Source organism: Notothenia rossii, assembly GCF_949606895.1.
Source record: "Notothenia rossii genome assembly, chromosome: 7".
In the NCBI taxonomy this organism is placed as follows: domain Eukaryota; kingdom Metazoa; phylum Chordata; class Actinopteri; order Perciformes; family Nototheniidae; genus Notothenia; species Notothenia rossii.
Genome location: NC_136905.1, coordinates 20,691,511 through 20,718,187, shown reverse-complemented (window position 1 = coordinate 20,718,187; position 26,677 = coordinate 20,691,511). Strand labels below are relative to the sequence as shown.

The 26,677-nt window shown below is 39.6% G+C and overlaps 3 protein-coding genes across 9 annotated transcripts in view; 1 reads left to right on the top strand and 2 right to left on the bottom strand.

The window, feature by feature from the left end:
• Nucleotides 1-3,404: 3,404 nt before the first annotated feature.
• On the bottom strand, nt 3,405-6,496 carry LOC307013714 (uncharacterized protein). The gene is made up of 5 exons (XM_079641269.1): nt 6,017-6,496; nt 5,518-5,877; nt 5,068-5,400; nt 4,413-4,931; nt 3,405-4,311 (listed from the first exon to the last, which is right to left on the bottom strand). The coding sequence occupies exons 1-5, from the start codon at nt 6,084-6,086 to the stop codon at nt 3,950-3,952; spliced, it is 1,644 nt and encodes a 547-aa protein (XP_079497395.1). The 5' UTR covers nt 6,087-6,496; the 3' UTR covers nt 3,405-3,949.
• Nucleotides 6,497-7,435: 939 nt separating this feature from the next.
• LOC307046167 (retinoic acid receptor RXR-beta-A-like) lies at nt 7,436-15,945 on the top strand. Of its 2 annotated transcripts, XM_079692377.1 has the most exons (12): nt 7,436-7,594; nt 8,839-9,032; nt 9,374-9,518; nt 9,724-9,903; nt 10,320-10,373; nt 11,583-11,743; nt 11,943-12,072; nt 12,898-13,024; nt 13,133-13,174; nt 13,289-13,380; nt 13,488-13,593; nt 13,710-15,945. In XM_079692377.1, exons 2-12 carry the CDS (start codon nt 8,892-8,894, stop codon nt 13,855-13,857), a joined length of 1,326 nt encoding a protein of 441 aa, XP_079548503.1. In that variant the 5' UTR covers nt 7,436-7,594; nt 8,839-8,891; the 3' UTR covers nt 13,858-15,945. The 2 variants fall into 2 exon arrangements, with proteins under 2 accessions (XP_079548503.1, XP_079548504.1); XM_079692378.1 differs by lacking the exon at nt 10,320-10,373.
• Nucleotides 15,946-16,040: 95 nt separating this feature from the next.
• Nucleotides 16,041-26,677, bottom strand: part of fhod3b (formin homology 2 domain containing 3b) — a 91,313-nt gene continuing 80,676 nt past the window's right edge. For 4 of the 6 annotated variants that reach the window (XM_079692369.1, XM_079692371.1, XM_079692373.1 and 1 more), the window contains 10 exons: nt 26,235-26,393; nt 24,392-24,574; nt 23,368-23,487; nt 22,452-22,613; nt 22,171-22,361; nt 21,795-21,987; nt 20,364-20,387; nt 19,691-19,877; nt 18,526-18,687; nt 16,041-18,414 (listed from right to left, as the gene is read on the bottom strand). In XM_079692369.1, coding sequence (XP_079548495.1) covers nt 18,332-18,414; nt 18,526-18,687; nt 19,691-19,877; nt 20,364-20,387; nt 21,795-21,987; nt 22,171-22,361; nt 22,452-22,613; nt 23,368-23,487; nt 24,392-24,574; nt 26,235-26,393 — 1,464 coding nt within the window. In that variant the 3' untranslated portion in view covers nt 16,041-18,331. The other 2 variants (XM_079692370.1, XM_079692372.1) reach the window with 2 other exon arrangements.

Genomic DNA, 26,677 nt, shown 5'->3' with positions numbered 1-26,677 from the left:
ATTGCACATACAGCATGTTTGTTTGAGGAGATTTAGTGATTCATTTCTATCTTAATATTGTCAATATGCAATTAATAGTCTATATATTTTTTTGACTTACTTCATGGTATTCTTTAATAACATGAATTGCATTTTTACGTTTTAGATTTTAAAAAGACATAGCTGTAACATCAACATCAATCTTATAAAAAGTTTTAAAATAAAATATTTTATAGATAAATATATACATTTGTTACACATATATACACTGTATAATACACACAGTTTTCCTAATAAGAACAGGGGTGTGTTATGGCCCTGAGTAATCCAAAGACACATTTGGCACACACTCTCGGCCTCCATTCACCATGTGGCCCGTTACCAGATCATCTCTTCAACCATTGATGATCGGATTTTCCCCAAATAGCAAGATAAATTGTTCTTTTAAAATGTTTTTTTTAAGCAAACAACTGATCCACAAACCAAGGTCACTTGTTTCTTCAATATAATAAGATATTCACACATGAAACAAACAGAACTTTGCAATAAAAAATTCAAATATGCTCGTCCAATGATGCAGCCTCCTCCTTCAACAGGGAACTCAGGAAATTAAAAAAGTCAAAGTCCAGGATCTGGAAGCTTTAGATTAATTCGGAGAACTGATTTAGAATTTAAATACCTGCATTTTAAAGGCATAAAGTCACATTTGTTAATAATCTAAACTTTTTTATTATATTTTGAAAATGTTCCATAAATATGTAATTTCAATCAAACCAATAGTTTAAAGCCAGTAGGGGCGATGAAATGATTTTTTTCCCGTAATTATAAAAAAAATGAAAGGCCTGCACACAGCTAAATTACATTAAATGAATTCCCATGTAGTTCTCTGTGTTATTCCAGCTAGAAGATGAAGTAAATGAGAGTCTGAGGCAAGATGTCCATGCACAACTCCTGGATATGGAGAATCAACACAAGAATTGCGTTTGGACAATCAACGCCAGACTCCCTGTCAAACTTGGTATGAATAGCTGCATTGGTTTAAAAGAAGTGTATGAGATGAAGAAAAACAAGCGCAGAAATATCTATCATCAAATGGGCTGACAATTTTAAATAAATAAATGAACCATCAAAAGAAAAACAGGCCACTCTCAGAAATGTCATCAGAGAGGTTTTTAAAAAGGATTACATGTAAAGATTAAATGTAATTCATGTTCCAAAGGTTTTTAACCAGTAGCACTATATTATTACACAAAATGTACCCATTGATTATTTAGAAATGTACTATTTCTTATCTATAATCTGGCATATTTTTTAATTAACTTGTACTAACTAACTTGTTAAAAGGTACATTATTGTAATACTTACATGCCCCAGCAATTTCAATAATACAGTGATAATATTCCAAGAGAAGCATCTATTAATGTTATTAAATATAAAAGTCTATCTTAACTTTTTTTCAATATTGTTAGGTCCTCTGTCCTCTGCATCCGTCCTCCTCCGCTGCTTGTTCAGTTTGCCTGTCCCCCTCTCGATGCCTTCGCCTCTATCCATCTCATTTCATGCAGGAGTGGGGTTACCTAAGAGACCCGGGCACAATGGAGAAAATCTCTATTCTACAATTAACTGTGAAAGTGACAGAAGGAAAAGAAGGGAGGGATCCACGGAGGGGTTAACAAAAGCACTTGCGCGCTCAGAGAAGAAAAGAAAAGAGGGAAGGACACAAGTGCCCATGGCAGGTAGAGGAACATAGTCAAAAATGTATATTTGCACTAATGTTTAAAGTTTCATCTTAAAAAATAAATAATACACCCGGAGGAATAAATACCTGTAATGACCGCATTTAGATAGAAAAACTATTGTTGAACGTTTGGACCCTCAGAAAGCAGCATTTATAGTTACTGCATTTATACTTGTGATTTATTTAACATATTTTGTATTGCATTGAGTCAGGCTAAGGATTTTGATGATACAATGACATGTAGGCCTATATTAAATGATATATTGTAAATATTCTTCACAAACACTCTTAATAAATGTATACATTTTAGGGTTGTAGCACCTCATACTTGAATTAGGATTAGGCCAAATTAGGTTGCATTACACTGATCCCAGTGAAAGTGAATTATGCCTATCACCATAATCTCTAAAAATGCAGAGGGAGTGACCACTGGGTCTCCATGGCGAGATGTACACAAAAGGGTGTGGCGTGGGAATGTCCTCAGGGGTCAGGAGTGAGGGTGAAAGGGTCAGAGGTCAGAGCCAGCTGGACAGCACACAAGAGGAGATGAGGGTGAGAAAAGGGGGTGAGGGGGGAGTCCAGAGACTCACTGACTGGACCCAATGGGACATTAACATTGAACTGATGGGAGGCTCACTGACCAAGGCCTATTCTGTGAGAAACTAAGCTACGACACACTCATGTGTAATGGTCCGTGGTAATTGACAAGTGACAAGACCCTTGTTGTGGATGCAAAAGCACTTATAAAAATGCAGCGGTAGATTACAAGCTTTCCCTACTAGTTTTTAGTGGTTATATTGGGTTATTTAAGTCAATGATGCAAACAAACGTGTATACTTGTGAAGTTATGAAGTGCTCTCCTTAACAATGGATTATATGAAAAGTGTTATGTGAAACTACAGTATAAGGTCTCATCTTTTGAATGAGAAGCCTATAGGCATATTGGGTTATAGATCTGTATAATTGTATTATCAGTTGGGAGTTTTAGGACTCACTTCGGTATACACAAATTATTACAACCTGTGCTTAGACAGTTTTGAATTACAGCAGTTATAATAACTTAAAGTATTGGGTAATAATAATATTGAGTTGTATAGTATATATAGTTTTGACCTTACAGAAGTTATAATAACTTACAATATTGAGTAATATAGTGTATATTACTATCAATATTACTACGGTACTAATATAATCTATAATAATATTGAGTAATATAATGTATACCACTGTAACTATAGTGTATATTTCTATTAATATTACTATTAATGTATTTATATAACTTTATTATCAGTTTGGAGTTTGAGGACTCACTTCAGTATGCTCCAATTATCGAAACTTGTCATAAATAGTTATAACTTACAGCAGTTATATTAATTCATATTATTGAGTAATATAGAGTGTATTAATATTGAGTAATACAGTGTATATTACTCTTGTTGTTTTATTCTTCACAGTTTCTTATTTTTCACCTCAAGGGAAATAGAGTTTAACAAGCAATGACAATTATCAAACTGCATCTAGAGTAAATAGTTGTAGTAGTAATTGTTGTATGGTGTGAACATTAAATAAAAAATACAGGGAACCCCTCATGTTTCTTTACAGTTAACAGGGAAAACAGCCCGTTTTTATTTTTTGTGGAAGAGTTTGACATTCATTGAAAATGTTGTATCATTTCCACTTCCCATGGTGAAAGATGCTCTGTGTACCTCAAGGGTGCAGACAGGAAGGTGAGCGTCTGTGAGCGCTGTCTTCCATGTGTCCTCTAGTGAAGGTCAGGTCAGAGAGGGCAGCAGGCAGTCTGGATTGGGGCCACACTCTGGTGGTCTAAAAAAGAAAATGTTGGGGCCCAACCCAGGGGGTCAACATGCAAATAGTAACCCCTGAGTGAAAGGCATAAAGCAGATCAATGTTCTCACATTACTCTTGCTGCCCATGACTGTGAATGTCCACGCCTACACACCACAGGAGGTTTTCATATTTAATGAAATTCAAAATCAACAATAGAGAAGGCAGCTGTATTTCAACAATGGTAGAAGTATGACGTCATAAGTGAGCATTAAAATCAAATAAGTTGATGTCACAATTGGTTAAAAGAAACTTGTATTTAATGTTGAATCATATACTTTCGATCCACAAAGATTGTTTAGCCAGAACAGTTTCAATTTCTTTTTCCATACAGCATACAGAAAAACTACAACAACAACAACAATGTCTCCTGAAGTTACTCCACTCTCATTCAGTGCATGTGGAGCAGATGAAATTCAGCTGTTCTGTCTCAGGCAGGCCTACCCACTGCTGCCTCCCAGTGGTGTCAATGGCACCTGTAACACCACAGTCATGTCTCCCTTTAGGTCCTTGTCCAGGGGCCCAGTTCTGGTAACAACTCGTAGTTGAATTTGTCCAGAACCAAAAGTTAAATTTACAAGTGAATCGTAAACCTAGCCAAACATGTGGTGATTTGGCTTTCTTTGCCATATCAGCCACCTTCCCCTGAATGTCTTTGGTGGTAATGTGGATGAGATCAATATGGTGGTCCCTGCAGTATCCCATAGCTTCAATCCATGTCATATTTTTCCGGACTAGTATCAGGTTTCCTTTTTAAAAGACAAAAGAGAGAAAAACAGAGACATTTTAATCCAGTCACCAGGCAAATACAGTGAAAATGACCACAAAAGGCACATTATAATTGGAATACCTGTCTGCAAACTATGACTGGTTTCCGTGGGCTTTAGAGTTAAGGACGGTGAAGTGGTATCGGCTGAAGTCGCCTTCAGTGTAGTTAAAGTAGAGATACCAGCGCTAGTTATGAGTGCGGTAGTAGTGGTGGTTTTAGTGGGCTTTAGAGTTAAGGACGGTGAAGTGGTATCGGCTGAAGTCGGCTTCAGTGTTGTAAAAGTAGAGATACCACTTCTAGTTATGAATGCGGTAGTAGTGGGAATTTGCTGTGTTGCTGTCACAGTTGACATTTCTGTTGTTGCATTGTTGAGCTCGGTGCTTGACGTGCTTGAAACAAGATCCGTGGTATTTGGTGTTGTTGGACGATCAGCAGTTGTTGATTCTTCCGTGGTAACGTTAGAGGTGTGCGAAGTATTAGAAACCCCATTAAAATGAAAAGTAATTATGACCTCTTGAGATGTTGATGAATAAGAAGTTGACAGATCTTCTGTCGTCCCCTCTGTACTTTGATGCGTGGTTGTTGGAATTGATTTTCTTGCTGTAAGAGTAAGTAACAAATTAAATTGACACAGACTATAGATCTCTGTTGGGTATTTTGCAAGGTTAAAAAACATAAATTAAAAGAACATAAAGATAACTTTGCTGACAGAGAACATATGTATGTAGCAACTTACCCCCTTGGCAAACGAAATGGCGCTTTCCGGCACATTTCAGGTCATTCCACTTGCCTTGATTTTTGAAAATGACAGCAGTACAATTCTGACCTTTGTAGTTAGGCTGAGCAGGTAGCCAATAACGGAAAGATGACATGCTCCCATCAGACCACTTCCAGGAATCTTTAAAGAGGCCAATCCACACATTTTCTGACTCAGACAAATCATGCACTGCCTCATTCTCTTCTGCTGAGTGTATGCTAATGAGATCAGACGACAAGCCTCTGCAATGATTCTGAGCGTCCCTCCACGATTTGGTCTCAGTTACAATTAGACCACTGGCAACCTCGTTTCCTGAAAATCCAAAAGTTTGATATTTTAAACACAGAAAAAGTGACTAATGTCCTCCATTTTAAACTGATTTGTGCTGTCTAAAAGATTATTTAAATACAATATTGCAATTAAACTTACCATGACAAACGAAACTTCTTTTAGTTCCACAGTCGCTCACAATCCATTCGCCATCTTTATCCATGAATGCACACGCATCTTCATTTTTTATTTGTGGTGGTCCATCCTTCCATCTAAAAAAATCCAGATTTTCATCTGGCAGGGACCAATGCCACATCCACACTTTTCCAGTCTCCAGTCCTATCCAAGCTCTGTCAATACTTGGATCTAAGGTTATCAAATGATTCATTTCTATTGAGTTGTGAACTGAAGCTAAATCAGTGTACATTTGTCTGCAGTAGTTCTTTGCTTCTGCATAGTTCTTCTTAGCAATATTAATAATGTGAAAATCCGAAGATCCCAGTGCAGACAAGCACAATCCTGTGAAAAAACAAGTAACATGTTACAGCAGTTTGAATACCAACAGGTAAAACAATAAAAAAATTATCTTCAGAAATATCCAGACAAAATTATACATGAGTATTCGAATATGAGGAAAACAAGCATGTAAGCTACAAACCTGAGATAAAAAGAAGATATAAAGTTTGAGTCCCTTTCATCGTGCTCAACCTGTCTTCAGTCATGATCATGGCAAACAGCAAAACTAAAAACTAGTTGTTTTTAATATACTATTTTAACCGGTAGCTGTAACGCAGCAGCAGCAGCTATGAGCTGCAGTGTTTGTAAGAATGCCACCGAGCTTGTTCGGAGAAACCTCTTTTGGAGCAACCACGTAAGAAGCTGTTTTTCAGGATTCTTTCTCTATTGCACATACAGGAAGGCACATGGGTTCCTGGTTTGTTGAGTTGAAATTCAATGAAAACAGTTCAATTTAATACATTTATCAATTCATCAAAAGTGGGTAACTGTGAGCTGCTGACATGATCTATGATTATGACATTATTTGGCAACAGGTTAGTAGAAAAATAATTACAATAGCGTGCAAGATTACATCCCTGACCAGGCCAGGTTATACTAAACCACCCGACTTTCGCTAGAAAAATGTATTGGTAGGAGAAACATCAATCATGTTAAAAAAGTGTGGATGAATAAATCCATGCATGCATTTTTACACCAAACAAAGAAAGAAGGTTGAGATGGATCTACAGGCCCTGCAGAGAGAGAGTGAGTCTCAGAGGGGTAGTGCTTTGAAAACAAACAAACAAATATATCTGAAAATAAGAACAGTAATGTGATATGTTGCTCTTTTGGATCCTGTGTACTGGAAAATGTCACCTTTTTTCAGAGGGCTGCATCTAATTAAGGGCAGAACTAGAATTATTTCTAAGAAACTGGTTGAAAAATGTAAAAAGCATTAATAACAATAATGTATTTTTCACACAGAGAAGAAGAAATATTGACGAGGAGTGCAAAAGATTACAGAAAAAGAACAATGTAATGAATACTTCTGGTGAAAGAATATAACAAACAACATCACTGAAGCATACAAAGTTGTGCAATACTGTATACCCCCTCCTGTCAAAAGCATTCCAGTGCTTCTTGTGTGGCTGTCTAAGAGTTGGATCAGATTATGTCTCCAAAAAACACTTTTAAATTTCAATTTGAATGAAATGCAATTTACTATGTTGTTGTAGTACTTGTTGTAGGCAACTTTATTAATACACCATTACCAAAAACACATTTGAAAAATCATCTGAATCTTGTGTCAGAATCATAGACTATGAGTAACACAGATTTTCAGAATGCAAATGTGCTGTGTGCCATTCTCCTTTAATTCCCCGGAAGGGGGAACTATCATTTTAAAAAGTAAATATTATGTATTACAATGTTCATGCAGATGGTCGGATATTGCGCACAATAATGAAATGCTATGTTAAAGTGAATTAATCTCTATAAGATTACAGTAAAGATCAAGCGGAACACATACTGCAGGAGTGTCATATGACAAGGTGTTATGGGTGGTCCCATGAGACATTTTGGTTCAAGGGATACTGGCACTGAGCCACCATGGCCTGTAAACAACAACAGCGTCAAGTTGAAGTAAACTCGCTCTGAGTGTCGGCCTGTAGTCTGGCGCTGGTCTGGTTACAACAAGTACAGTGAAGTGGTTTTTAACAATGCGTCGAAGGTGTGTCTGGTAAGTAATTCCAACCTTCAAACGACCATGAGCTGTTTTGTCATCCACTGCTTCCTCAGACTATCACCGGGAACCAAGCTAATGTTAGCTGGAGAGGCTAGCCGTAATTGCAGCTAACAAGCTAATCTTAGCTAGAATACATTGCGCTATTATTGCGGATTTATTGAAGTGGCTCGATGACCATCGAGTTATCAAGCTGCACATTTCTTGATGATTACCGGGGTATGTTTATATCGTAGTTTCAAGATATATTATAGCATGCAATATTTTCCAGACGTATGGCAGCCAAAGCTAATGTTAGCTGTCGGGCTTGTGAGCTTTCATGGATTTGCAGCTAGCTAGCTAACTAACTAGCTAGCTACCCTCGGTGAAAGTAATCATTATTTATGTGTTATGTTGAATAATGCACTGTACCACTATTTATTCATGAAATAAGTCATGGGCACCGGCACTTTAGTTTGTGCTTTTTATTTACTAAAAGCCTCTTGCCACGGTGAAACTTAAATGTAAACGTTACTGCGTATCGTTAGCAACATTTAGCAAACGTGTAACGCAATTGCGATGCCAAATGGGGCCAGCTATCGTTAACACATTAATGTAAGCAAACGTTGATGTACTTAGTGTTTTGAACACTTTGAACAGAAACTTTAATATAATACACAATACGTTGCTCTGTGTTAATGCGTTTTCCTCTGAATTCTGGGCTATTTGAACATGTAAAACAGTTTGGATGCTGGTTTTCCGCTTAGCTAATAAATGGTTACAGTCGTATTCGCCAAACGCATCACTCTTTTCGTGGGAAAATGAATACGTGTCAGGCTTATTTTAGTATTATTGACGGCTGCATAATTGTTGGAACATTTGAGACGTAGCGTCACTACTTCCTTAAACTAAGGCTACAACTAACGATTATTTTCTAGGTTAATCAATGAGTCTCTCCTCTGCCAGGAAACTGAAACTCTTTCATTGCAATTCTTAAACTCCAAAATGTCCTCAAATGTCTTGTCTGATAAACAGTCCAAGACAAAAAACATCAGCTCCCCTGAGTCAAAGACTGATGCACATATTTGCTTGACATATGATTTAAAGTATTAAGCAATGTCAAAAATAGCTGGCAATTAAAATCCTGTTTATTAACAACTACAGTACACCATTTTAGATCTACCTGCAATCATTACCAGTTATTACAAACAGATGTTTCAAGTTCCGTCATAAACTAATAATATCCTCTGTATCACCCTCAGATTGATATCCTTCAGACGAGAACTTATCCTCTCCATTGGGTATCTTACTCGTCATGTCCTCACAGCAAGGCAACAGTTCAGCCTCCAACAGCCCCACCAGCATCTTGGGTTCTCCCTTCTCAGTAATCAGCTCCTCACTTAACTCCCCAGTGGTCTCACCCACTCTGGGATTTGGACCCATCAGCAGCAGTCAGGTAATTGACATTCATTAATCAGTCAATTAATGTCACGGTGCACCTTCTTTTTTGTATTTTAAGGATTTATCTGCTGTAGTGTACTTGTATTTGTTTACACGGGGTCGTGGCTACACATGATAGTTTTGCACACACCGCACAGTTTTTTGTGTGTACAATATGTCCAGGAAGATTGTCATGCATATACCACAGTTTGTTTGATACTTCAGTTTAGGATTCAAAGTTTAGAGAAAGCACATTTTGATGATGCATTCAACAGTGTTGTAATTTAACATGACAAAATGAACCAAATGCACCGCTGTGTTTTTAATGAATCTTTTTGGTTTCTTTCGTTTATCCAGATCTCTTCTTCAGCAGGGATGCACTCAATCAGCAGCTCAGAAGATGTCAAGCCTCCGTTTGGCCTGAGGCCCATGCCATCTCACAGCCCTGGGATAATGATGTCTCAGAAACGCATGTGTGTCATCTGTGGAGATCGCTCCTCTGGTGAGTGAGTGTGCTTAGAGCAGGATTAGCAGAAGTGAAAACACAAGCTGTAGAATGTTTTATTTCATTTTAGTAATGTGTTTTCAATAGTTTCAACATCTTAACCGAAATGGAAACCAGACAATTTTTGCTGAATAATACAATTGTGATGTTTGATTTTCCCATCAGACTCTTGCTTAACGTCTTTTTATGTTTTAATTTACAGGCAAGCACTACGGAGTGTACAGCTGTGAGGGTTGCAAAGGTTTCTTCAAACGAACTGTGCGCAAAGACCTTAGTTATACCTGCAGAGATAACAAAGAGTGCCTGGTCGACAAACGCCAGCGCAATCGCTGCCAGTACTGCCGCTACCAGAAGTGCCTGGCCATGGGCATGAAGAGGGAAGGTATGCAAGATCAGGGTTCAAATAGCAGTTAAAGTTCATTTTGAGAGCCCGTTTGGCTATAAAAGGTTTATGAACACGTTTGTTTGCGAGTTGACTTACATGCCACTATACAGAGGGGACCTACATTGGAGATTTCTGCAACATAGTTAAATATTCCTATTTAGAATGAATTATACATTGGCAGTCAATTAGATTACTTAGAATAACTTATTATGCTAATGCAAGCCCAATTAAATTGATGAAGTAACATTGGATTAGCACTATTTCTGGCGTAGGTGAGGGTGGATGCAAGATTAGATAGATTAGATAAGATAAAGGGTAGAGACGAGTGTATTGGGGCTGGTTTATATAACTAACCCCTCTCCATCTCTTCTCTTCATTTTCTCCTATTCTACCCTTTCTCCATCTTTCAATAGTGATCAAACATGTAAAGTGGATTAAAGAAGATGGAAAAGATGAGGGATGGATGAGTATGACATGAAATCTTAAAGATATTGTATTTTTATGTTACCTAGAGAAATAGCCTGTTGTGTTAGACATGCAAATTTGTTGATTGGCGGATTTATGTGTGAAAATTTACCCCAAAATGATGGAGAGTGAGGATTGCTGCGGTATGGTGCATTGTGATGATAGACTGCTCTGTAAAAAAAAAAAGCAGTCGGAGAGCTGTTGTTAGCTGAATCTCTGTAACTGTATTTACAATCTGATTGAGTGGATTGGTGTTGCGCTGCAGAAAATAGGATGGATCTTTCTAGTTAAGGCCCTCTATAGGCCGCAAGAAACATTTGAAGTATCTAAAATGCATCGAGTTGCAGGTGTTGCCTCTTGACCAGCTCTCTGCAGCCCTAATTCTGGCTCCATATTCAGGCATAAAGTCCTTACGCTATGCTTTGCCACACGTTAAGCCTTGTCACTTTGTTATGGCTGCACCTTTGTCGAGAGTGTCTGATCTGCCAGAGAGAAGGGTACGTTTTATGATTAGAGGGGAGTCCAAACATTGTGTATTTAAAAAAAAAAAACAGCTTCAGTTCTTCCACCTCACTGACATCACAGTTTAGATTGATGTAGACAAAAGGTACTCTCACTTTTACTGCCCTTAAGTTTAAAAAAACAACTTCACATGTTAGTCTCTGTTGTCCATCCATTGTGATTCTGTCTTAAACCATTTAGTACTCCATTGTGAACGACTATGCCAATGCATGTAAGCTAGGAAAGCATGTCATTAACATACTCATGCATGTAACATGAACCTACCACTATACTTAATATACTTCTATTCGTAATGGAAGAACATTCATTTGACTTTTGTCTTGATGGTTATTATGATATTATGAATGTGGTAGAAAATGAAAAGTCAATATGCCACAAAGATACTTTGAGGAACAGTTGTTTCAGTTCTATCTAATGTACTGTATTGTAGAAAAACCAGCCCCACTCTTCAGTTAAAATTGCCAGAAATCCACTGAATGCAACACTTTTGAAATGTGTTTCTGCTCTTACAATAACAATTGTATGTTATTACATGCAAAAAACCCTCTACAGAGGCTGAGCATTTTGCACAATATCACCTTTTTAACCCATAAATTCATCAGTTCACATTTACCATTCTTCCGTATTTACCATCATCTCATTCCTTTTCTTCTCCCCCACCACTGTGTCCTTGTGTCTTGTCTGACCAGCGGTCCAGGAGGAGCGCCAGAGGAACCGCGAGCGAGAAGGAGAGCTGGAGTTCAGTATGGGCGTGAATGAGGAGATGCCCGTGGAGAAGATTCTAGAGGCAGAGACCGCTGTGGAGAAGAAGACGGAGCTTCACTCTGACGATGGCTCCGCTGGCAACTCTGTGAGTGGTTAAAACATCGCAATCAAAAGGAAGTTACTTTGCCATTCATCAGTGTTCGGCAGAAGCACGATGGCTTTGGCCTAATGTTTTTAGAATAGCCTAAACAAAAACACGCTATAAGTACAGGCTTACTGTAATTGTTGGAAGTATTTGGTTTGGATGCACAACTAAGAAGATATGATTTATTGTTTGGTTTCAGCCCCATGATGCAGTTACCAACATCTGCCAGACTGCAGACAAACAGCTGTTTGCTTTGGTGGAGTGGGCGAAGAGAATCCCTCACTTCTCTGAGCTGCCCCTCGACGACCAGGTCATCCTCCTCCGTGCAGGTACGACTGAGTGTAAAGAACTGCACCCTTTTAACGGAGATCAGATGCACATTATTAGTCTTTCTTCAAGTGTATCAGATTCATATGCAATACTCCAAAGTACACTTCTAAGAGAGGCTAAGGACACGTTTTTAGTGTGTCATGCATATACACTGCTATCTGTGTCTCTTATCTGCACTGGTGTGAACTCTTGCCTGTCCTGGGCTTCACTCTGAAGTCTGTTTTTCCGACACGTGCATTTCCCTATGTGGGATTATAGAAAGGTTTATCTTATCTTAGAGCTAAAGATAGTGCTTTTTGGATTTCCTTTTACTTGAGTACATTTTTTATTGAATAAATATTACTATATAAAGTTTAATTATTATGTACCCAATGCAGTATTTTAATTATAGTCGAAGCCTGAAGGATCATTTTTAGCGGCCCTTAACTTTGTCTGAATGTTGGTATTTGTGCATGCATAGAGTTAATGAAAAGATAAAGACTATATTGGTAATTAATGCACAGTCAAATACATTTGAAGTTGTTTTTTTTGACAAAATCTATTGTCCTGTTGAATTTGAACTGTACAAAAAGTGCTGCAGTGAACCTTAGTTCTAGGACATCTGCCCTTGTACAGTGTCCCTTAATGTGAAGACAGTTTGTTGTTTGTTTGGTGTTGACCTTAGGGGGTTTAACTATCAATAATAACTTTAGACTGCAGGAGGGTCAATGTAGGTCAGGGCGCAGTGGGGACCTTCTGATGTGTACGCACACGGGGGATAAATTGATGGCTCTAAGTCCTCGAGACCAGTTTCCTAATGAGCCCCTCCCTTTGTGCGTTGTCAGGGTGGAATGAGCTCCTCATCGCCTCGTTCTCCCACCGCTCCATCGGTCTGAAGGACGGAGTTCTCCTGGCCTCTGAGCTGCAGCGGGACAGTGCACACAGCGCGGGAGTGGGGGCCATTTTTGACAGGTGCAAATGTGGAGACAAAAAACAGCCAACACACTGTTATGCCTTTTTGTTCAATGTTGCTGCACATGTTTGTATTGTCTAAATAATAACTGTTTTTATTTAACACAGGGAGAGTGTGCAGAGTGCAGAGGTCGGCGCCATATTTGACAGGTAATTTCACATTATTTTAGTGTTTGACTAAAAAAGTTATGGTAATGATTGCGCTTTGTATTTGACACTCTGGCTTTCCAAAAAGCATTTCATCAAATCAATGTTATTATTTAGGGTTCTCACGGAGCTCGTCAATAAAATGAGAGATATGCAAATGGACAAAACAGAGCTGGGCTGCCTCCGAGCCATCGTCCTCTTCAACCCAGGTGCCTGACCAATGCTGATATCTAAATAAGAAACATTAACATACTTTTCTTACTATATGGGATGTCTCGTGGCACTGGTGGAAATCTTCTTCTCTATTTGCTTACAGATGCTAAAGGGCTCTCCAACACCGGGGAGGTGGAGCTCCTTAGAGAAAAGGTCTATGCATCATTGGAGTCCTATTGCAAACAGAAATACCCCGAGCAGCAGGGAAGGTAAACGTCTACAGCTACCTCAAACTCTGCTCGTCCTTTTACAGTGTAGAAAGTGGAACCTGATTGGTGCCTTGGTGTTCTGCTCAAACGTAATGACTTCTCCTCTGCCCTGGCAGGTTTGCGAAACTCCTCCTGCGACTGCCAGCACTGCGATCTATCGGCTTGAAGTGTTTGGAGCATCTCTTCTTCTTCAAGCTGATCGGTGACACGCCTATTGACACTTTCCTAATGGAAATGCTTGAAGCTCCCCATCAGTTGTCTTAGATAGGATATGCGTACTGTGGTTAAGGTTTAGAAAGCTGGAGTGGGACTGGAGTGGCACTTTAAGTTATTTGAAGATTTGTCAATTCGTCTCACTGCTGTCTGCGTTACACTATTTCAGTGCAGCACAGATTCGCTCTTTAGACCAAACCCAAGGCTTGGCATGATCTACAAGCTGGTGCTATATGTTGAAATAACTCATGAGTAACTATGGTTTGAAAAAAAAAAAAAAAAAAAAGTATTTTTAAAAATGTAAACATTTACATATTTCCCTCACAGGAGCTATCATTTGGGTAAGCATTTTTATATAAGCTTTTTAGACACCTCCAACACCAAGGTTCAGTTAATTCTCCAACTGAACTGAGCCCCAAACCTATTTTTTAAAAGGAAGGCAACCTGAATCATGTGTATGCGTTCAGGATGTATTCTTCTTTTTATCATTTGTAATTGAAGCCAGCTCTAAAACATGATGTATTGTACCGAGCAGTCGCCAGGTGCTGTGTCCAACAACAGCTCTAAGTTTACTTGTATCATTGCAGAAGATACAATCCTGACAGTAACCCTGTGATAGAAGACAGGTCAGTGTTTGAATCTGCCGGGGCCGACTTGTCTGTGTTGAGGATCAGCTTTATGTGTCTGGTAATATACAGTTACGGTACGTCTACACTACAGGCATCAAAAAATGCTTTCAACGCTTCGCCCATTCACTTGAATGGGGTGACGTAGAAGATTTTTAATCTTCGCCGAACTGCATTGTGGGGAGCATGGCATGGCTTTGCAAGCATCATGAGCATCTATCGGCATCAAAAGTTGAACAATGTTCAACTTTTGAGGCTCGATGCTTGGCATCAGCCAATCAAATTCCGTTTATGCAAATCCCGCCAGTGCAAGCGCAGCCAATCAAACCGCGTGCAAGCTGGGAGAGCCAGACCGCAGTTCATTTCCTCATATTCCAAACGAGATATTACGGTAGCAAATCACCCGGCTCTTTACGACCGGAACTATTTACCGGGATACAAACCGGAGGAACCAGGCATGGAGGGAGGTGGCAGAGACAGTGGGTGAAACTGATAGTTTTTTCGCCTGTTTGGAGAGTTTATATCCAGTTTACTTCGTTTTAACATTGCTATTGCTTTGTATTTCGGGGGCGGGAGATTCATGTGATTGGTTGCTCGCAAAAAATCGCCAAGCTTCAGACACGCCCAGCTTCAAGATTTTTTCATGCCTGTAGTGTAGACGGGCCGTTAGTGTTGTTTACTTCTTTGCCATTTTATAAATCTAATCACGTGGTGGTTAACGATTAAACTGCACTGCACACTTGCTATGTACTATTTCTAAAACACACTTAAAAAACGCCTTGCCTCTGAATAGTCGGGCGTTTGTCTTTTGGTGCTATTTCAGTAATAATTTGACAATATCTGTGCAGATGCACGCCAAACCACAAACCTAAGAAAATATGCAAAAACTAAACAAATCCCTTTGTTAATCCTTGTTCAAATGTAGCAATATAAAATGTTAACTGCATAAGAGCTTTCTGCCTGTCAGTCATTCAGGGGTTTTACTAAGTAAATCATGTCTGGTGGAAAGGGAATACTCCATTTTGTAATTTATCTATACAATTCAAAGGTACTGTGCAAAAGTAATTGTTCAGGGAAAAATGTATATTGATAAATTTGAATTATGATCAGGATATACAAATTATATAATTCTTAATATGTGCCCTTGTTTTTAGTTTTCAGCTAGTATAAAGCAGAACATGTCTTGGGTTGCACTGGATTTGCTGAGACTGTTTCAGCTGATTTTTTATTTTTTGTGCGTTTTATTTTGATGCTCAATTGTATTTTCCAACCTCCCCCCCCCCCCCCCGCCCCCTTTTTGTAGGTAGCTGTCTTGTTCATTGTTATATGTCTCTGCAATTTATTAAAAGCAAACCATAATCACATTTAAGACCAAATGAGGTCTGTATGATGGCCATGTGTAAACCCCAGATGAGCTGTATTGGAAGCTCGTCGTCGACCTCTATCTGCTCTCAAACATAAACTGACTTGAAGCATGGGTTGTGTGGACTGAAAATAAAGAGGCGTAAGTTTTTTTTTTGGTTGCTTTTTCTTCCCCAAAACTTTTACATGTGACACTTTTTTGAAAACAATTGAAAGATATAGTAAAAAAAAGAAAGAAAGTCAAACAACGTTTTAATGAGCCTTTTTATTGACTTTGTTACATAGTTTTTGCTGTGGGCAAAGACGCGATGGAAGCCTTGGTTGTATAGCACTTGTTTCCAAGTTCCACAGTGATGTTATGGCACAGGCAGCAACATGTGTGGTGGGCTAATGTTCAATTACAAAGAAGAAATGTTGAGTGCAATGAAATCAAAGGCTTCTCTCCACAGGACTAGCTGGTGAGTTTCAACACTGCACGTTTCACAACGTGTGTGAAGTAAAATATGTATTAACACAAACCCTACCACAGAGAACCAACTTTCGTATTGAGCGGTGTGAAACCTTTTTTTTTATTTTTTTAAACCATGCATGGCTTGGTGTGCTTAAATTATATTTAGAATAATACTGCTTTTAGTCTATAATACACTATTCTACACATGGAGCCAAAACAACAGAACTCAAAGACATTGTCATGACATGTACATCACTTTACAGCATTCCCCCTATAATACCTTACACATCTATTCTGTCTGGTTTTTGACAAATCAGTACAATCTGGGAACCCCCCCCCCCCTCCCCCCATAACTTCAGTTCCACTAAGTTGCATGCTACACAGTGGGCCTAAGGTGCTGATTAGTTTTCAGTTAATTCCAAACAAAACAAGAACATGAACTGTTGGGTGGGTTTCACATAGCTTCATTACGATGTTGCACTAGATGTGTTTCTTTCTCAATGGCTATGTTTCCGTCACAGTGGATAGATAATCATTGCTATGACATGAAGTGAAATGGTGCACGTTATTCAATTAGCCAAGGCCATTGCAAATAGACGAATAGCACAATGACACAATCGAAAGTTAAACTGCGGGCTCCTTTTTTACTTTAATACAGATGTAAATATCAATAGATACATAATTGAGATTTTGTGTGCGTCCGTATTGCTAATTACCCCCTGATGTTCACATTCATAGTTAGACAATGAATGTCCTGTGAACGACAAACTGAGATCTCCAGTGAAGCCAGCTGAACTACACATTAAATTGGCCTGGTCTATTTTTAATAACTTTATTTAGATCTTGACTAGAGTGGAGCAATGCACAATAAGGCAACAGGATACAGCTAATGTGCATGACCAATCCTAAAATGTCATAAATACTTTAAAGCTATCTTCATTACATACTATTTGATCCAGGACAGGATTAAAAACACTGGTTAAAAATAAATCACAGCTCGTGAAAGATGTACATTGCAGTATTACCCCCTCGTCCCTCCCAGACTGCACATCTGTAGTAACATTTTCTTGATTAAATGTCCCTGAAAACATTTGAATAAATAACTGTCTCTGAAAGGCACTCTGAGATGTGCAGCTCATAGTTTCTAGAAAATAAAACTATATAACTGAAGATTGCTTCCTTGTAACACTGCACTCGCCTTGCTTAAACTGTTCAGTCCATCAGAGAGAATAGGTCACATGATGTGACTTTTTTTTGGAATTAAAACTATTGATGAGCATTAGACTGAGACGAGTGGAATCACGAGTCTCACCTTAACTGTTGAAGAAGATCTTTAAAAGGAAGTTTCTCTGATAGATTCCTTCTGATCCAGTCACTTAGATTAGACAAAACTGTGCTACTGTAAATTTGCTGGTTTAACTGTTGAGTATTATTTCCGATGTCAGTGGTTCATCAGTGTCAAGGATTTCACATTCCATTGATACCCAACTTTTACATCCAGTGCAATTGTTCCTTATTTGAGCACCTTCTTGAGCAAAATAAAAAAGAAACACAAAACTACCACAGTAGTATATAACCCTCAGCACAAAGCCATCTATTCAACAGATGAAATGTCTTTTAGTGTGTCCCTAAAGCTGCAGGGCTGACGCTAAACTCAACGAGAATTTAGTGTCCGTACACTTCCTGCCCTTTGGATTCAGTCAAGGCCACTGAGATCGAAAGCACACGCAGTTCTTTTGATGCCCTCAGCCTTAAAAAACACCCTTTAGTGAGGGTGCTTTCCTTTTGGAAAGATGACTGTGATTAGGCTGAATGAGTGTACGTCATCGATCCAGCAATAGCAAAGCTTAGTGGTTTGGATACAGCACTCTGCTCTCTGACCGTCAGTTCATGAATAAAAGCTTTTATCCAATCTCTCCAGGAAGCACTTGTGACAAGCCTATGTGAACTAAAACGCATACAGATAAGGTCAACTCATCAAAGCTAGGGGGGATTTTATTGCCAAGCCAGAGTGGAGTGGGTTGCCAGGTTGGATGTAGGCAATGGAGGGGCAGTGAAAGGGCTTCCACACGACCTTTTGTCCATCTCACACCTGCATCTCTGAACCACTGGACAAGCCCAGAGCGTTGGCCTCCTCTGTAGTCAAGCCGTTCTTAAGTGTCCTTCTCACTGTGCAGACAGAGAAAAGAGGATTGTTCAAATGTTTGCACGGCAGCCCATTGCATTTCTCTGTACATGAAAATAAATGATGCCAATTGGGTAATATTTGGGATGACTCACATGATTTTCGGTTGACTCGGGATCGCCTCCTCTCCCGAGGTTGCGTCCGCTGGCTGGGACCCTGAGTGGCTGACCTCACAATCCTCTCCATGATCTCATCAGCCGTATCATCTGTGCAGTTCACGGGGTCGTCACTGGCAGAGCACCATGGGGCCACACGCCCTGAAACAGGAAGGTCGGAAGGGATGATAGGTCAGGTGTTTAGAAACACCTTCTTCCTCTTTTTACAGATAATATTATCAGCTGTTTTCTTTTTTAGGTCAGATTTCTCGTCAGTAGCTTTCATGCCCTTTGACCCAATGACTCCAAATGAATGCAGTATTATATGACTATACCGGTCAAGTAGTACACCTCTTTTTATTGAATTTCCAGGCTTTTACTATTGCCTATGAATATATTTCAAATGAAAAACGTAGTTATTGAAAAAAGTTTTTTTCTGAGTCTCCAAGAATTTTAAATATAACATTTGAAGATTTTCACATTAAAATCTTTATGTGAATGGGAGATGGCCTAAAATCCAATAATAAGGAGTGTCGTATTAGTCAAGTTTATAAATACTATCTAGTATGGATGGAGTCAACGGGACAAATTAGCTATTGTAAAGAAATGGAACTTACAACTTTTCATCACATTTATTATAAGATACAACTACGTTTTTTTCCACGCGTAATTTACTACAACTTTATAAATAAAAACTAAATAAATATGGGGAAGATGGTATTAACAATAAAAAAAATGTTGTGTGATTCAAACGGTAGATCATTGACGGTCCCTAAGTGAAACCCTGGGGTTAAGAGCAATAGCTCAGATGTGAAATAATCGTCCATTAAATGCTCACCGTCTGATAAACTCAGTATGAAGGATCAGGAAAGTTGTATGTATGTTTATGTAAGGCTAAAAAGATAAGAAAATATAAGAAAGATATTTCAGCCTGATGGACATACAGAGGGACAATGCCATCCCTAGAGGCATGCTGCTAGCCTAGCTAAAAATACCCCGCCTAGTGAAAGATAAGTTTAAAGGTTACAGGCTGGATTACTGAAGTAACACTGAAATGCTCATGCTGTGCTCATGGAGCATTCATGGCCACAGAGGAATACTGAATGATGATGATATGATGAAAGCTATGTACTGTAGGGGCTGTAACGGTGTTTCTCTGACTGACCTCGGGTAGCGCTGGCTCTGGTGCGTGTGCGGAGGCCGGGCACCGTGGACGTGGGGCTCTCTCCGCCCTGCAAGCTACTCTTCAGTACGGCCTTCATGTTCTCATGCTCGGCTGCATCCTCAGCATACTGGATCCCCTCAGGCTGGCTCTCCTGTGCCTCTGATGGGGCCCCGCTGAATTTACCACTCTGTAGGGTGAGGACACAGGATTACTACAATCAGAAATTTTATTACAAGGTGTTTGCATATCATTCCAATGCTCACTTTTAGATTTTGGTAAAAACCACACTGAAAAGCTATAAATACCAAACATGTCATACAGGTTAATCTTCACTCATGACACAGCAGTTTTTCTATCCTGAGATAAGAAGAAGTGATGTTGCTGTTTATGCTGTGACACCCACAACATAGTCCATTCATTTCCATAAGGAAGTACCTGCGACACCATGCGAATACCTCCTTTTCTTTCCTTGTCAAAACCTTCAAGCTTCCTCATTCATTGTAGGTGAAACGCACACAGAACCTGTCAGTCTTTACTAATGATGACTGGTCTTTTTTTAGTCTCAAAAAATGTAGCAGTTATTGTTTAAAGTTACTTCAGCACAGTCTGGTTGAATGTTAGTCACCACAGAAAGTTCCCATGCACATGTTTGCACACAAAGTCAACCCCCTACCTCAATATCATCGTCATCATCACTCTACAGAGATAAAGGAAATGGGGGAAAAAAAATGCCAAGGTGTGGAGTGAATACAATATACAGCCAAATGAAAGTGAAAGCTCTTCATATACAAAATCACAAATATTTAGGAGGTGTTTTTAGACTTTCAGATTGATAAAGACACTACTAAGTTATCGTGTTTCTTTTTTTTACAAAGGTCTAAGCATTTTCTCAAATAAAAAAGAAGCACATTGTCTTTGGTCTCTATTCATTTACATAAAAGGAATAGTTTAACATTTTGGGAGATACTTTTATTTGCTTTCTGGCGAGAGGTAGATGATAGGATGAGAGATGTATACCCCTCTCATGTCCGTAAAGTAGATGAACCCAGCAGCTGGTTAAGTTAGTTCAACCTGTTTACAAGGAAAGACAAAAATGAGCCTAAAATCACCTGTCAAGCTCATTCATTAACATTTGATATCTTGTGTTTTTACCAAGGATATTGCTTATATTTAGTTTTTTTTTTCCAGCGCTTTTGGAAGAGCTAGCTTTTTGCCTAAGCTTTAAGTCACTAAGCTAGGCTAAGCTAACCATTTGTTAGTTTCAGTGACATTTTTAACAGACAGATAAAATAATCAATTATTCTAATGAATTCTCTGCAAATAATACAAAATCTTTCTCCATGTTGTTTATATTTTGTTATTTTTGGACACAGTGCTAGCTCTTTGCCTCAGCTTTAATGCTCTATGCTAGGCTAAGCTAACTATTTGTTGGTTCCAATGACATTTTAAACTGAAAATCAATGGTTCCAAGGAATTCTCCGCAAATAATACCAAATCTTTCTCCAAAATCAAAAGTCCTATGGGGTTTTCATCCTCCAACACCATAAAAAAACATTGCGGATTTATACGAGCTAGGGACCAGAGGAGCATATTTGAGTGAACATCTTTGTGAGAGTGTGGTTGAGGTGTGGGCCTTGTTATTTCTCCTTCAGGGACGTCCAAATGTTTGAATTTTCACACAGTGATTGAATTAGAGTTCCTTTGAAGAGAAAGGGGCCCCTGCCAAGGCTCGCAGTGGAGTGGCTCTGAGCGGCCGACTCCTCGGGGTTTAAGGGATTTTAATCATGCAGGGAGGTGTTTGCTCTGGCCTTTCTTGGCCTGCTGCAGCTACAGAATGAGACACACCGAAAAGAAAAGCTGTTTGTTGTTACAGTAACCTAAACATGTGAATACTGAGGAACTACGCTGATGTCATTACAAATGTACAGCGTGTCTGTCAGTAATGGCCACTTTCTGCGATTTAACCAGATTAAGGTTATAACCAGTGTCGAGGGACAGCTCATATTGTCTCATGGAATTGAGAAAGTAGAAACTAGGCAAAGATGAGGATCAGGAAATGGAGAAAGTGTATGTGTGACCCTTGCTCGCGGTGAGTAGCACTTACATCTGTTATCATTTTCCCCCTGGTCTTGTTTCTCTCTCGGTGGTTGGCCCTCTTCTGTTTCTGTTGTAGCACGCGCTCTCTTGTTGTTCGATACTCCAGGGCAAATTCACTCAGGATCTTGCTAAAGCGATGAATGCTGACCTCACGTACTGCATATATCGGATGGCCCAGGAACAGCAGAAAGGCATGAAACCTGCAGATGTGTAGGGAAACATCACATCACTGTACAATGATCCTTTAGAAACAGAGTTTAAAAATGCATTAAAAAGTTACAAAAATGTCTTTAAATGCTAAAAATGGTTGTTAATCAAACAGATATGAAAATAGAATATAGCTTTGCCAAGTTGATTCAGCATTTGATCCTCACGGAGCATACCTGTTGAGTATTCTCCGATGAACAATCTTCAGAATTATAATTCTCTCTGCACACTCTTTGAGGAAGTCAGACATTTTTTGTTTCAATGCTGGTTTCATCTCATGTTTCGCAATGACCTTGAGGTGATCCCATGATGCTTTGCACCTTCGCTCCATCTGGGCCAGATTGTCTTGAAGCTGGTCGAAATCCACCTAACAGAGTGGAATCACAGAATTGTCGAGGACTCTTTTTGGAGAATTTGACATTTGCATTACAAACTGATATTTTAAAATGTTAAAAACCTTGGTCAAGCGGGTGATTGCTCCTATCTCAGAGTAGAGGTCAGTGCTGTCTGGAAACTTCTCCACCACGATGGCGCAGGCGTGGTGCAGCAGGGACTGCTTATGAACTGTGTCCTTCACCTCCGGGACTTTCTCCAAGTAATTCAGCTCAAAGCCTTTCGCCTAGAGATGCATGTATACACAGCAAGTCAGAATGCGGGACGGAAACAACTGCATGGAATTAAAAATCAACTGCCCCTAGTCCAGGACTAAATTGCACTGAATTTCCTTTTTGGCACACTCAGAAAAGGGACTCAATGGACTGAGCCAAGTAGATATGTAGATTCATTCGGCTGGTGATTATCAAAAACCACAATCTACTTTAAAACTTTGGAACCCCCCTTCCATAAAAAAGGCTGGACACTTCATGAAAGACACAATCCCAACAAGACTTCCCTTGTTCTGCTGCCAGTTTTAAATGGCTTACTGCAAAAATATAAATGCTGCTATTATTTACGGGAACTACTTGTTTTTGATTTATGTTTCCCTTGGCTATCATGTCCCAGGGGTTCACTAATGCATAGAAATACACACAGAAATCCCCATTGCATAAAAAAAAAGCACGAAACAGATGCCAATCAAGCAGCCGGACAAACACAAATAGTCCGAAAACACACAATCACACAACCACCCTCTCTTTTTCCACAGAGCCTTCACGAGCGTTTTTACTGTAGAAGGACAGTGTCTGCTGCAGACAGTCAGGCAGCACATTCTTCTACACATAGAGAGTCCACTGTTATCCTTGCCAAATAAATATGTTGGCGGAGGATTTGGGGGGAGGAGGAGCGTGGGAGGAAATGGAGGAAGTGAGTAAAAGACACACAGGGAGTGAAAGAAGAGGAACCTCTCGGCCGTATACGTCCTGAAGGTTACTCACATTAGTGCCATTGAGGAAGTTGCCAATAGCCAGCAATGTGGTCAAGATGTAGCGGAGAGTCTTGTTCTTCTCTAACTGGTCCATCCCTTCCTTCAGGTCCTGCAGAGGCTCGGCCACTTCCTGAGAGCATGAAAGGAAGTTCAGAAGCACATTAGCTACTCTTACTTCTTTTTGTCAATTCATTTAGCTGATAACAATGCACAGTACACACAGATTTTATATGTAACCATCAAACATTTTTTATTTGAGCATTTTGCCATTCAAAACATTTAGATGAGCACATCATGTAATTCTTATACATTATGTATATTTACATCACAATACCCTATTACCCTATATTTTCTTTTAACACATGATGAAATAATCAATCATCACTCTGCCCATTCCTCTAAATATTTTGCAAATGTAGCTATTCAAAACTACACACCTCTTCCACTTTCAGATACTACTATACTGCACATATTTTCTTTACACAGACATTTTTCATAATCCTATTGTATTTCCTTTTTTGTATATTTATATTACTTATAAACAATCGTTTTGCTGCTCCTATTTTAAAGCTTAAATTCACTTAATGTGCTTATGTATGCACCATTATACACCAGAGCATATAGCTTGTATGTGTAATGGAAACTTCTTGAGCAAGGACTCGAAACACAATGAGAAACAGGAGAGCTCGAATCCTGATGGCAGACACTGAAGATGAGTTTGAAGTTACGTTAGAGAATTTACAAAGACATTTTCTGAAGCCACCAAGTGACACAGCTCCTGCCTAACCAATTCTGAAGGTCACCCAAATCCCAAGTCTTTATCTAGCTCTAGACAAAACTATTCTCAAGCGAAGAGAGAAGGTGGCAACCGAGGTTGCGTGCCTGAACGCTGACTATAGGAGTAGAGGGATAAACTGGTTAAAAGGCTGAGGCATAGGAAAATATATTTCTCAACAGTATGTGTAAACCTACTGCCCAATAAACCTGATCCATAGTTTTCCATTGTTTTACTATATTACAGGCACGTGTCTCACCTTCTCTAGAAGCTCATAGTCCATCTTGAATGCCCACAGCTGCAGGCGGGCCGACAGCTCTGTGATGGAGGACAGGGTGAGGAGGAACTGCTCGGCGCTGCCCAGGGGAATATCAGGGCTGACCAGCTGGGCCTCCTGGATCCTCTGCTTCTCCTCCTCTGTGGGGATCATCGTCAGGATTTTCTAGGAGAGGGAGGAAGAAACAAGAGATGGGGAAGGGAATGGAACAGGCTTTAAGGATCATTCATCAAGTCTACCTATGAAACTCCTAAGATACATTTTTACAAAATATGTCAGGGAGTATATCATAGGAGGGAAGAAACAAATTAATTTAGACATTTCTCTGCGTGTTTATCTAAGATGTTTCCAATTTTTCCCACAAACTTGCACGACATCTGAACTTTCAATCTCCCTTTTTTTTTTAGTATGTCTGTAAGGATCTCCGGGGACAAAAGGTGGGGATTAATACTCCTTTATTCTAAGAATGAACTCAAGGTGAGACTCTTGAAACTACAGGTTATATTACCCCAAAGGGATGCAACATTAATCATTATCCACTGAAAAAACGGCAGTATGGTTTTTAAAAAAAAGCTCAAAATGTGCATGCGGAGCTCGTCTTTAATCATCATATGATTTATAACATGAAAACAGTCAGACAGCCAGCTGTGCAGCCAGGACATCACTCTAAATGTCAACACTTTGGGCTATCCCATATAGAAAAAGTTAAATCCCTTCCGAAATCCATCAGTGTATTTTGGTGTGATGAGTAAATGTCATTCAAGTTAGCTTTAAAAGGACACCTATCATGCTATATTTAAATGATATATTGAAGGGCCATACCTATATAAGGTATATGTATACGTTTCTGTTTTCAAAATGCCAAACAGATCATGCATTTTAGCCATGCCTCATTTCGCTCTATTTGCTGTTATCTAGCCCTGTTTTTGCAGGGGGCTGATTCTGTGAGCTGCAGCTGACGACGCCCCTCAGCAGGAGAGGGGAGCGTGCTCTGATCAAGTCAGAAGAGGGGGAGAAAAATAGATCTCCGTCCTCCGTGTTTTATTATATTATTATATAGAGTCGTTATTCATTTGTTTTAAAGCTCAATAAATAACAAAGAAGACCTTTGACTGGCACTTTTCTAATTTTGTCTGGAAGATTGAAACTTTAATGGACATCTTGAGCGGCGAAAGAACTGAAACTCTGCCGCACGGTCCCCTTGTTCCTTGGAAGAGGCGGAGAGGTGGGTGTTTGTCATCTGCTGGTGGGCTAACCGGAGAGAATTACAGTGCTTGCCTCGACGGGGAGGGATTGCATTGAATTATTACAGCAGCAGGAGGCGCAAACGCTTGCCTCGGGGAGGGAGAAAAAGAGCCACAGCGGAGAATAAACAGAAGGGCAACCATGGCAACCATGCGGGAAGTCTTCTTCGCTGCTTTTGTGGCAGACTACAGCGCCACTTACAGGCCTGGCATATGTACTACAGCGTCTCCAGCGCTTTCGAGCGACAATGGCCGGCCGTGGCCCAACCCCACATTCCCCTGATAGGTGGAGAATTGACCCAATAGCCGTAGCGCCACCGTCCTGACGTCATAGAAGTGTTCAAACCTGGATCAGTTTTTATCCGATCCGTTGCAGCCCCTTTTTTAGAGATTTGGGTATGGAGGAAAATAGAGAGGGCTGTGTTTTCTGACACTTGGCGAGTTCCCTGGAACACCGGGGACACATATTCATGTATAAAAGACGTACAAAAGTGCATTTTGCATGATAGGTCACCTTTAAGTGTTTGTATACGAGAGACTAGACAGTGCCTTACCAATTTAGATACTCTAGAAATGCTCACCTCAATGCCCTCTTTGTTCAGTGCGTACTCATCAAAGTTGAGGATAGCTGTCTTAATGGTGCGAGGAGGAGGTAAGACAGTCAAGCCGATGTTTATAGCGTTGCTGCGTTTTGAACCCAGGACGATGATTTCTTGTCGTTTGCCATCAACAGCTGCTTTCTATGAGAGATACAAAACGGCATCACATTAGCGCAGGACTTATTAGCCTTTACCACAAAATGAACAACTAACTTGCACACTATTCACCATTATAGTAATAATAATATATAATATCCTTCGCTATAGATTTAGCGTGTTTACCCTGGTAAAGTGTGGTTGTGGTGGGACCTCAACCATTCTAAATGCCACCCAGGGGGACAGTAGTGAGCCCAAAATGATTACTAAAATCAAAAACAATCCTTTCTAAAATGGTGCCAAATACCAGGAGTGTACAGTAATACTAC